This window comes from Protopterus annectens, chromosome 7.part0 (genome assembly GCF_019279795.1).
Source record: "Protopterus annectens isolate FY-2018-M chromosome 7.part0, PAN1.0, whole genome shotgun sequence".
NCBI classification, from domain to species: domain Eukaryota; kingdom Metazoa; phylum Chordata; order Ceratodontiformes; family Protopteridae; genus Protopterus; species Protopterus annectens.
In genome coordinates, this window is record NC_056739.1 from 1,858,309,174 (window position 1) to 1,858,321,826 (window position 12,653).

General features: G+C 39.6%; 1 protein-coding gene across 3 annotated transcripts in view; it reads left to right on the forward strand.

Annotated features, from left to right (window-relative positions):
• Positions 1-1,584: 1,584 nt before the first annotated feature.
• Positions 1,585-12,653, forward strand: part of LOC122807254 (apoptosis-enhancing nuclease-like) — a 46,136-nt gene continuing 35,067 nt past the window's right edge. The window contains exons 1-2 of one of the 3 annotated variants that reach the window (XM_044078346.1): positions 1,585-1,756; positions 7,308-8,091. In XM_044078346.1, coding sequence (XP_043934281.1) covers positions 1,656-1,756; positions 7,308-8,091 — 885 coding nt within the window. In that variant the 5' untranslated portion in view covers positions 1,585-1,655. Of the gene's footprint in view, positions 1,757-1,972; positions 1,992-3,218; positions 3,323-7,307; positions 8,092-12,653 lie in introns of those variants that run through there. The other 2 variants (XM_044078348.1, XM_044078347.1) reach the window with 2 other exon arrangements.

Genomic DNA, 12,653 nt, shown 5'->3' on the forward strand with positions numbered 1-12,653 from the left:
CTACACCAGCGGGGAGTCTGTGATTCACTATTATTCCTCTCATTTGCATGGCATTGCCTACTAATTCCTAGGTACTGTGCATAACACTGTCACTGCCCCTTAGCAACCCTTGCGCCATGAGTATGGTGTAGCATGCCTGCCATTGACTATTATGGGGAAAAAAGGTCTTTAATGCGGAACATAGTTCCACATTAAAGAACAGTAGCTCAGTAGCTCTGCACTAAACACGGAGCTTCTCATGTTTAATACTTTGCAGTTTCGCATTCAACACAAGTAGCTCCGTGTTTAGCGATTTATGATTGGCCCGTATACCGGCATATGGGCCAATCAAAAATCGCTAAACACGGAGCTTCTCGTGTTTAATGCGGAACACAAGTAGCTCCGTGTTTAGCAATTTTTGATCGGCCCGTATGCCAGGTATACGGGACAATCAAAAAAAAATAAAAAAACAAACAAAGCGGAGGCTGGCCGGGATTTAAACCGGCAGGGCGGGACTCGGGATCAGGCTGCTGATCTCGGGACAGTCCCACCCAAATAGGGACGTCTGGCAACCCTGGCGGAAGTCCCTGATTTTGACTCAATTTTTTAACTCTGTCCCTCTTAATCCCTCCTAAAACTAGTGACGTTTGGAGGAAATGTGGTGAATTACACTTAATGAATAATGACAATAATTAAGAGTTATAAACTTCTTTTACTTCAGAAAATGTGTATTAATTCATATGCTCTGATTCTGTCAATGCTTCAAGTTAATAGCACTAATATTCTAAAAGTGTCCCTGAATTTTTCTTGACTTGTCCCTGATTCTGTCAAAATTTGTCCCCAACTGGTTGAGAGGTCTGTATGCAGTGCAATTTCGGAGTTGGTTGGTATATTTATTTAATTTGCAGGGGTGAGGGTGCAGGGGCCTTGCTCCTCTGCAAAAACGAAAGAAAAAAAACTTGCAGTTACACTGCTCTTTGTGTAGCATTCCTTACTCAAAACATGTCACTGTTTGAGCCAGGTCTCTACTGGCAACTACTATCAAGTTTCATTGCAAAGAGAAAACCATCATCAGCCCACTTTTCCCCATTTATTTTTACATATTATTGCATATTTCTTACTGTATGCATCATGATATCACATTTAAATCTACATGACTGTCAATCATGCATGTTTTTCTTACGATAGCACGGCCTTCTCACCTGTCACTCAGTAAAACCACGCCCACAATCGCGCAAAAAAGGCCTGATAAGTACTACACTAATACATTAAATTGTCCTACAAAATACACCTTTCCTTAAAAAAGCCCCAGTTTGGGCCTCTGACAAGGTCATAACCCTAAATGACTGGGAATGAAGACAGTTTATATCTAATACCTTCCTTCACAAAATCTGGAAGGGAAAGTTTGGCATAGGAAGTCTCATCACAGCAAGGTTTTATTCCTTCTGACATCAAACTGCACATAGGCTACCCTTCACTTACAGCCCTGTTAGTTTAGTATATGCCATTTTGCACACGACCTAACAGCGGACGTCACACACTACTGAACTACAGTAATAACCCACGCCACTCCAGCTTGAATGTCGATATCAGTACGTCAGAAGTTCCCACGTTTCTGCTTTTACAGCTTGCATTCTGGTCCAATCGAGACGCCGGACGTCATTGTAAGCACGGGTATGGGAGTAGGTCCTGAGACCAATGATCAACCACCCCGGCGGAATGTGTTCAGGCATGTTCATTCTGACAGTATATCCACGTGGAGGCGGTGTGGGAAAAAGTAAGATATCCTTTGGGTTTGTATTTGTATAAAAATATATGTTTATGTAAAATATTCAACACTTATTCTAAAATTGTGATTACGTTTTGTAGACAATGTAACGATTTGACTTTTTTTCTAATACAGTTATTGTAAAAGTGGATTCTTCTGATTTTAATCATATTTCATTGGAAAGCGTGGCGGAAACCAGTAGTGTAATGTAAAACATTTACCATAGAAGTTTCTGTTTTGGAAGGTATGTTGACTAAGGATGTCCCATTTGTTATCGGTTTTAAGTTTTGGCCAGAGAATTTCGGGTTAGTGAACTTTTTTATGTGGGTGGGAGAAGGAGAGGGGCGAGGTTATGTAATCGTGACGTAAATTTTAAAATTTTAATCTGCTTGCCACGGTTTTAGGAGTTACGGTTGTCGGGTGTATGATTGCGTTCACTAGCCTTAGGTTAGAGCTGTAAAACACATGTCTTTACTCAGTCAATTCATTTTGACGAGACCAATATAGAAAATAAATAAATAATATGAAATGCTAGCAATATACACGTGTTAAAGCACTTTGTCTGTTTTCTTAATTCCGAACAACAGCAGGCTGGAGCAATCGGGCATATTGAGTTAGTAATGTTATTTCACATTACAGTTTCTACACAGGCATAGCAAGGTTGCATTAAAGTAGTACATGTGTATTTATATACCATACTTGTCAACCTCTAAGAGCAATAAATCTGGGCAAAGACATAACAATTTGTCAGAAAACCACAATTTTATGAGAAACCGACCAAACATAGGAGCCAAAAATCTGGACATTCTGCGAAAGTCTGTACAGTTGAGAGGTATACACCTGGCTGAAGTAGACATGCCCGGGCAGGTATATCTTATTGGTGTGGGTGGGAGCCTGAAATCACAGACGTAGAAACTCTGGTTTCATGTATTTGGATTGTCATTTATAGTGTACTGATTAAATAAGTAAAAGGATGTGAGGGTACTTTTAATTTGCTTATTCTGAAATTTTTTTAACATTATGTTTAGTGCAAATTTGTTCATATAGTCCTAGTTCTACAGCCATTTGCAAGTAAAGTATGGATCACTGCCTCTAATGATGTGGAAGACTTGCTGACAACTTTGATACTCAGCGTGTTAAGCAGTGTTAATTCATACTTTGAAACAGTTCTTTTAGTTAATTTGATTCAGTATTTACTATGGTTATGCATTAAAATGTGTTATGATCCTTTCATCCTAAATGAGATGCACTTAAGAGCTTTGCACATAGTTGCAAAAAAAAGGCAAGAAAAACACCTTATACGGATATGAGAGAAGAGTAACTTGCTGGAACAATATATACAACTAATTGTTATAGGCTGCTTTGCAAAACCTCACTGGAGAGCAGTGTAATTGACTGAGGTAGAAGAATGGATTGACTAACCGCTTGTTGAGAGAAGAAGCAGATAAGCAATAACATTTTCACTCTCTCTACAGAGGATCTTCTCTCCTGAAGATGATCTTGGGGAATCTCCACAAGATGCAGTTGTCTCTAAACTGAGTGTGATTAACAGGAAGTGCAGAGGTTTGGTTTTCTGTAAGTGAATTAATGTGTTTGGGGATCATGCTTCTATTCTTGTTTTGATGAGTAGCTGTGTTGCTTGTAGTTTATTGCACAGGTTATGCAAAGGATGATCACTTTACAGAGTTGAGTGGTATGTGAACAAGAGGTTGTTTCAGCAATGGTCACAGCTCTGTTTGTCTTTGAGTGAGTCACCATTGACGAACTGCCATGCACCTGTTCTCACGTTATTGATAACATTTAATACTGAGGAATATCGTTAGTGTAATGGTGCATTTTGTTTGAGAAGAGTTTGATTCCTAGTCCCCATGGCATTGTTGGTGGCTTAGAACTAATTGTGTTATAGTGGAATGTAGTTATTTATTTGACTTGTTAACCAGGTTAGTCCGCTGGGTAGAGACCCCTTTTCAGCAGAGACCCGAGGAGAAAAGCTCCACAAAATGTAACCAAAGTATACAGAGAAGGAAATTCTCAAGCATAAATCTAAAAACTGTACAATATTATACATCATTTTATTTGTTATGCAGAAATGGTATGAATGAACATGAGTCAGAAAAGAGATGGAAATGCCAACAGTATGAGATATGAAGATACTTGAAGAAAAAGGCTTAAGTGTGAGGGATAGGCAGAGAAATAGTCTAAAGTTATGAGGAGTATATACATTCATAGTAAGTAGATTTTAAATGGAAGACTGTAGTAGATAATTAAGTGAGTGACTGAGAGGAATATTGGCAGTCATCCCCTTTGGCAAAAACAAAGTGCCCACAAATTACCACATAGGTGGTAATCCATTAAGTACAGAAGAAGTAATTAGGGACCTGGGGACCCAAGTTGATAGCAATCAATCATTTGACAACCACGTGGCCAAAGTGGTTAGAAAAACATTTTATATAGCCCACCTAATCATGAAGGGATTCACATCTAGATCAGGGGACATCATTGTGCCTCTTTACTCATCCCTCATCAGGCCCATAATTGAGTACAATGCCCCTTTTGGGATGTACCTTACCAGACACCTGCAGCAACTGGAAAGACCCCAAAAGTACCTCACCAAGAGGATCAAAGGGCTCAAACAGATGCCATATGCTGCCCGGTTAAAGAAACTCCAGCTCTACTCAGTGGCATACCGCCTGTTCAGAGGCGATCTGTGCCTGACATATAAAGCCATGTCCAACCCGGAATTAATGGACATGCTGCATCTCAGAAAATCCAAATCCCATCGAGCTACGCGCTCGAGAGACTTGAACCTCAGCACTGAAATAAATAGGACATGCTGGAGGGACAGATTCATAACCCAGAGGCTCCCTTCACTCTGGAATAAAATCCCAGTCCATGTTAGGCAGAGTCCCTCATTGACTCTCTTCAAGAGGAATCTTGATGAGTGGATGGGAGATCGTAGGTTTACCCCGGGTATCACTTCTGTGTCACTGTTAGACAGAGGCACAGTATACTAACCTCGAAAAAGGGCATAGCAAAATAAATTTAAAATGGGTGGCGAAAGCCAAACACATTCTGGCTAGGCTTATAAATGCCCTAGGGCAGATAGCCTAGTTTGAACCTATGAAGGTAAAGATAATAGTGGGTAGGAAGAGAAATACAAGGTAGGATTGGAAGATAGGAATATATGATTATATTGGGTTATTGCAAAGGCATATCCATTCCATCTGGTAGGTAGCTTTTAAAACAGTTTTGAAGGAGGTAGAATTACTTTGCTTAGAAGGGTTTTCTAGTGTCTTGTGCTATTTTTGTGTGAATGAACTAGTTTAAACTTCACAGAATGGTTTGTACATGTGATGAATGGACAAGCTGTTTGAGCTGCAGATACTGAACTGAAGACACAATGGGGAGCAGTTCTGGTCTTCATGGATTCCATAAATGTCTACATAAGGTAAATGCTTCACAAACAAGGATTGTGACAATGTGGGACAAAATATTAACTTTGATGTGTTTTTAAAAGTTTGTAGAATTTTGTTTAAAAAGTTATAAAACGCAATGAACAAGGATTTTCTGAACAAATTAAACTCCGACATCGATTTTCCAGAAAGTTAAAAAAAGTGAAGCAAAATCGGGGACATTCTACAAAAAAGTGATGTTTTGAGAGGCATTTAAATGGACAGTGGGAAATCTTGAGGTCCCTGGGACAGGAAAGCCCTGTGATGTAGACAATTTAAATGTTTATTACACCAGTAGTTTAGAGAAGAAACATGTTAGTTTTATATAGGGCATTTGCAGTTGTAAAAATCAGCATAGCATAACACAGTTGGTAATAGTAATCCATTCAGAATTGCTGTGTATAAATGAAAAAAATCTGTTTTAGCCTAGCAATAAAAGCAATTCATGTGCAGACGGTACCCATTTTTGTTTAAAAGATAAATTGGAAAGAGAATTTTACTCGGTGCACAGACTTTCACTACAGGCTAGTCTGTCAGCTGGCAATTGAACACTCCCTACGTGCCTGTTGACCATCAGGCCTCACCCAGTGAGAGATGGCCAATATGTCCCTTACCAAGGAAAATAAGCTTGGATTATGGTGAGGGCTTTTAAGAGGGTGTGTCTTTCAGGCAACCATACACGTGCTTTATGGATTCATTGGCATCCTTGCTAAGCATCTCTCTGGGTGGAAACATATACAAACCACATCATTGGTGAGACCCACAGTGCCTTTGGAGGCGCTAACCAGATGTTGGCATGGTGAGCATAATACTCACCCTCAGGGCTGAGCACTTCTGTTGTCACTACTTTTAATGTGAGACTGTGGCAGTGTGGGGTTGACTGTGCTTGGGCCTCCTCCTTCCAGAATGGACTCATCTTCTGTCCTCTTCCAGCCCTGTGAGGGATCAAAGCTAATCGACCTCTGCTTGATTCATTTGTGGCACAGTCAGGGCTTTCTCATTCTAGACTGTGGGAGCTGATGCAAGTAATTTTTTTTCCCAAAACTGAATAGTTCTGTAAAGTGTGAAATCTTTGGGAGCATCAGTGTCACACAGTTCTCATCCATTTAGCCTGCTTGTAGAAATGGTGGATCCCGAGAATTAAAGGACCATGGTACTCTCAAAAAATGGTGCTTACATGTTGATTAGGAAAAAGTAACAGACCATGTACCTATTTATAAAAATTGTTCATAAGATTATTCCACAAGAAATTCTGTATGACAGCCAGGGGTTTTCAGTTCTGGATGGTGAAAGGACTATGTTACTGATTTTATTTGTAGAATACTGAATCGTAACAGTTCTTTTTACCTGAATATGTTTCAGGTGAGCAGTTATAATTGTGGTTCTCATCACTGAGCTGCAAGCCAGTTATCATTCATGTCCCTTTGCAGTCATAAATCCCAGAAAGCACATTAACAATTTTAAGAATTTTAATTAAACATTTACGTAATGATGAGTGAGTCATAATTTTACATGAAAATCTGCATACAGACAGTAGTTTTGCTTTCCTGTTATTTGCTTTTTTAGTGCATTTTTGGGAGCCTTGTCTTTAACAGGATAAGGTGGAGTGTTTCATGCTGTGCGCCAGTAATTGTATAGGGTAGTTGAATGATTAATGGGTACTGTATTTGTGTTGGGAGGCATGATATCTGTTAGGTGGCAATACTGTACACTCATTAGGAAAAGCAACCAAGAGCATTAAGGAAGTGTACCAGTATCATATGTACCTGGCAAAAAATGCAGAACAGTTATTTGATTGTTAGATAAGCCACAAATAAGTGATCTTAATACATTTACTAAATGATCCAAAAAGTATGAGAGACTGTGGGCATGTTTTTTATTAGGAAATTTACCCCTTTCTCCAGAAGTTTAAGATTTTAAATGTTCACCAATTAACCCCACCATCAAGACCATTGCATATTGTGTTAACTGCATTTAATGTAGCAGGAAAAAAAAGTCTAACTGTATAATTATGAAGTTGCTGTTAAATAGTGTTTTTGTTTGTATTGCACTTTCAGGATATTCATCATTCTACATTTTTTTTCTTTTTTAAACCTTTTTGTTTCCAGGTTCGGTACGTTTTTATGGCAACTACTGCTTTTTCGTACCACCACACTATCTCATAGAATCAAGATGAAAAACTCGACTAACCCTGAAAGAGCAGAAGTTGCCCTTTCCAGTCTCTTTTCTTCGTGCTGCAGCTCTGTATTTTTTCCATTTTCATCTTCTAAGACCTCCACTGAAGGCCAGCACCTTAAACGTGTAAAAAAGACAAGTCGGCAACATAAGCGTGTGCAGGAGCGGTTAGCCTTCTTAGAGAAAAAGAATTTGGTTAAAAAAGGAGAGCACAAAAAAAATGAAAGTTCTTCCAAGTTACAATTTTGTAACGCATCAGGCATCCTGGGACAGAAGGCTGGCAGTAACACACAGTTAATGGCTGTCGTACAAAATTCTGTTTTGGAGAAGTGTGCTTGTGACACTGAAACAACCCTGACCTCATTATCTGCTCCCTATACTGTTGTACCAGCAGTTAATCCACAGTGTTCACATTTAAAGTTTTGTCATAGTTGTGATTGTTGTCCACTTAGCAGTCCTGTACCCAGTAATGTTGGTGTATGTTCGCTAACTGTTCCAACCAAGTATGTGGCACTAGACTGTGAAATGGTAGGAACGGGGCCTGGTGGAAAGGTGAATGAGCTGGCTCGATGCAGCATTGTGAACCACAGTGGGGATGTTGTGTATGATAAGTATGTTAAACCCACGCTACCTATCACGGATTACAGAACTCGTTGGAGTGGGATTCGAAAAGAGCACATGGAAAAGGCTGTCCCTTTTAAAGTGGCACAAAAGGAAGTGAGTACATACACCATTTTATGTATGCCATAGTTTTTTTTTGGCAAAAATACGTTTTGTGTGCTTGTAATTTATGGAGTAGTGACAATAAACTGCCAGAAATTACAATGAAAATACCTGTCTTTTCCCTTTTTCCTTATTGTCAGTGACATTTTGAACAGGTACAGTATTGCTGTCGTTTAAACATGGGTTGCCAGCACCTGTCATAAATTGATGTTACGTGATTATTGGAAAACTTCACATGTAACTGCACTAGGGTTTTAAATGCGAGAACAATGCAAGTTTAATAAGTTTACTTGTGCTCTGTAGTATTTCTTGACATTTTAGAATTGTGGAAGAATATTTGCTTCAGATCATGGCATTCTGTCAGGTTGTGCAATTGGTTGCATGCTTAATGCTTTTGGGATTTTCAGTATGCAGGTGTCTTTCAGTAGTCTGACATTTCAGTTGAAACCTGCTCAGCATATGTTCCCACTTCCCCATTGCCCTGTACTGAGGTTATCACAGTGTTACCTGTGTTTGAGCTTACTTTTTTATTTTTTACAGATAGTAGGTGTGGTAGAAGCGGTCATGCTTATCCTTTTCTTCTCTGGATTCTGTTGGAGTCAGGACTCAAGATAACAGTCTAAAACAAGACCTAGTGGATCCACTTGGCACTCTCTCTTTAACCATAGTCTGGGCACTGGCTTTGTTCTGGCAGAGTGGAGAACAGCAACAGTAATCCCCTTGCACAAAGGGGTTCATCAGCTGACCCAGGAAGCTGTCGACCCATAAGCCTAACCGACCTTATCTACAAGGCCATGGAAAGAATTATCATGGACCTTAACAAAAAACTAAAAAGAAATGGATGCATTTTGGAGAAGTATCTATGAAAATCCTGTCGAACATAACAAATATGCTAAATGGATAAAAGAAGTTAAAAGAAAGAATAAGAACTTTAAAGGTACAGAATATGAAATGGGATGAAGTAACAGCCAAAGAGATTGTAAACAAAGTTAAGAAAAGCCTCTAATTGGAAAACCCCACGCCCAGATGTAGTACCTAACTTGACCAATAATTTGCCTTCTGACGACATAGAAACTATACACGGGACTGTGGCAGACCACTTTGCAATTAAGCCATGATAAAGGACAAATTATTATCCCAGGGATAAAAATTCAAAGTCAGATATTCCAGGGTGACTGTCACTGTTGCTATTTTGCCTTGCCCTTAACCCATTACTCTGTCTACTTAACAGCTTAGGCCATGGCTATAATTTGGCTCATAGAAAACAACAGTCTGAAGACTTCTCATCCTCTCTTTGTCGTCGATCTGAAATTGTATAGCTCAGATGAGGAACTAAAAGTATAACTGCAATAAGAATGTCATTTGGTCTTTGTGTGCAAAAGTCACCTTTTAAAGCAGGGAGAACTGCAGCACCAGGAAAACATCAGGTTGGGAAAAGAATGTGATATAAAAATTTGAGGAAAAGGAAGTGTATAAATACTTGGGAACTGATGAAGGATCAGCAATAAAACATGAACAAATGCAAATGAAACTTAGTAAGGAATACTTCAGAAGACTTAAATTAATCCTGAAAACAGCATTGACGTCTAGGAAAAAAATCCAAGCTATAAACCAGTTTTCTCTTCCTGTCCTAACTTACAGTTTTGGAGTGATTAATCTGTCCAACATGTTTTGGGGCCAATCGGATATTAAAACATGAACTATGTTTCATGCTCACCAAATGATCTATAAAAGTAAGTGGATACCAAGATTATATATTCCCCTCTCCGAAGGAGGGATGGCCCTCCTTGAAACTGATTACATGTATAGATCTACAAGTGTGGGACTTCACACTTATATCTGCTGATCTCACAAGACCCAAACGTAGTGAAAGTAAAACATGAGGATAGTAAATCTAAGATGACTTCTCTGCTTAATCTAGCAGAAGCATATTGACATCAAGCAAGAATGGAAATCGAACCAGAAGTAGTTAAAAGAAAAATCAGGCATTGACTGAATGTGCCAAAAAAACAAAAAAAGAAGGACCAGATGAAAAGACAAGAAATGTAGAAAACTTCATAAATATAGTTGCAAGTATAGAAAACTACTGGAAGAACCTCATGTTGATCAGGAACATATGCAGGAATGGTAAGGAGAGGTGAATTCAAACCAAGCATTGAAAGGTTAACACTGGCAGCCCAAGGTAGTGAGTTATATACACGATGGTTTACAAAGTCTGTTGCACATGTGGGAGAAACGGACAAATGTAGGTTTTGTAAAACAGAATTAGAAGCAGTTGCATACCTCGTTGCTGGTGGCGACATACTAATGAACTGTATTCTGAAAGGCATAATAATGTGGCAAGACTGTTGCACTGGGAATTGTGCAAACATTATAGTATTGAAGTGGCTGAAATGAACCACAAAGCATCATAGAAAATGATGGTCTACATCACATGGGATCACCCATTACCAACAGTTCAAAAGATAGATGCTAGAAAGCTGGTTATAGTGGTCCAGGAAAGGGAAGACAAAAGTAGCATTGATCATTGAAATCTCTACACCCAGTGACTACAGTGTCCTGTGTACAGAGAGACACGGTCATAATTATTAGGATTTGCAAGCAGAAACGAGAGCAGTGTGGAAGAAAGATACCCAGATAGTATATAAAAGAGTCTACAATCCTATTTAAACACGCTATCAATACATGTAACTCTGTACGAATCGCAGAAGGAGTCATTACCGGGCACATTGCGGGTGCTTCAAAGAGCACTTTTGGCTGAAATCTGAGTGAAACAATGCTAATTTCATGAACTTTAATTAAACTGTGATTTGGGAATGGAGAATTCCCGTCATGGTATTAGAAACCCAAAAGATTTGGAGAAATTAAAAAAGGAGAGACCTTAAAAAGGACACAGGTGACCTTCAAATGCTTGACCCGACCCAGTTTGGTTTCATCAGGGGTAGATATTGCTTATTTAAAACTGGTGGACTACTCTGGGATCATTGAGAAACTCTTCCTTAACCCATACATCACTAGATGAGTAGCCATCTGACTCACCAACAAAATGCACGCTGTCAGTTGGGTACCACATGTGCTGGGCCTTCTGTTTGGAATATATTTCTTTGAGGTCCAGTTGAATATAGATGGCCTGTGGCTTACCAGGTATGCAGGTGACTGCAAACTGGGTGTTCCCCAGCAATGTAAACATGTTGCAAAAAGAGCTGTCTCAAATAAATGACTGGTGCCAAAAATCACAGACTAAAGCCCAATGCAAAAAAATGCCTTATCTCCTTTGGGAAAAAGTAGTCCCTGCTAATTATGATATAGGTAGTAGCCCTCTAACTTGAAACCAAGTGGTCCAAGACTTGGGATCATCACAGGTTGATAGCAATCTGAACTTCGATCACCATGTGTCCATAGTGGTAAGGAAAGCCTTCTGCACTGTGCATCTCATAAATAAGGCATCACATCCAAGACTAAGGAGGTTACAACTTGCCATACTCGGCCCTTCTCAAACCACTAAGAGTGTCCAATGCTCACTTCTGTATGTATCTCGCCAGATACCTGCAGTAACTTGAGAGACCACAGAGGTTTCTAACCAACAGAATCCAAGGCCCCCAAAAACGTGACTTGTATGAAAAGACTGAAAGCCTTGTCACTGTACTGTGCATCATATACGGGCTGCTGAGAGCTGACCAGTGCCTGGCCTACAGAGCAGTCTCTGACTATGCCTTACTGGGAATGCTGCACACCCATAATCAAATGGAAAAAGTCACTCTCTCTCTCTGTGATCTCAACCTAGCCTATGTCATTAACAGAACTTTGAGAGACATATATGACAGAGATTGCCACTCCTCTGGAATAAGCTCCCACTTCACGTGAAGCAGAGCTCCTCAATGATCCTATTTAAGCACAACTTTAACAATTGAATGAGTGACAGAAAATTCACCCCAGGGATGGCATCTCTGTCCCTCAGGGACTAGGGTAGTCGGTGCTGATCATAGAACCACTCTGCTAACAACGACCATCTTAACTATGGTCAATTAGGGTACATGGGCCTTTACACGGCTTGTAAAGGCCCTTAAGCCATTAGCTCAAGTTGAGCTCCCCAGCAATGTAAACATATTACAAAAAGAGCTGTCTCAAATAAATGACTGGTGCCGTAAATCACAGACTAAAGCCCAATGCAAAAAATGCCTCATCTCCTTTGGGAAAAAGTAGTCCCTGCTAATTCCTCCTAACCTCCTATGAAATTCTGCTTCTTTGGCTCTGAAAAAAAATACCCGTCTCTTTTAAAGACTATTGTCAGAGAGTGAAAATTCATCTCCACTATTGTCAGAGAGTGAAAATTCATCTCCCTAAGTATTCCAGTACTGACCTTTAGTCCAGCATAGGGCCCAAGAATCAAATATTTGGTGCCTTGCAGATGGAAAGGGAGACAAGAGCTTTGGACAGGTGTGATAGAGAGGCTGCTGTTTTGCCACATTACATCTGAAACACTTGACTGTTTAACTTGCTGACTTCTGTTCCAGTCTTATTTGGATTCTATAATAGCATGAATATTTTCATGAGCT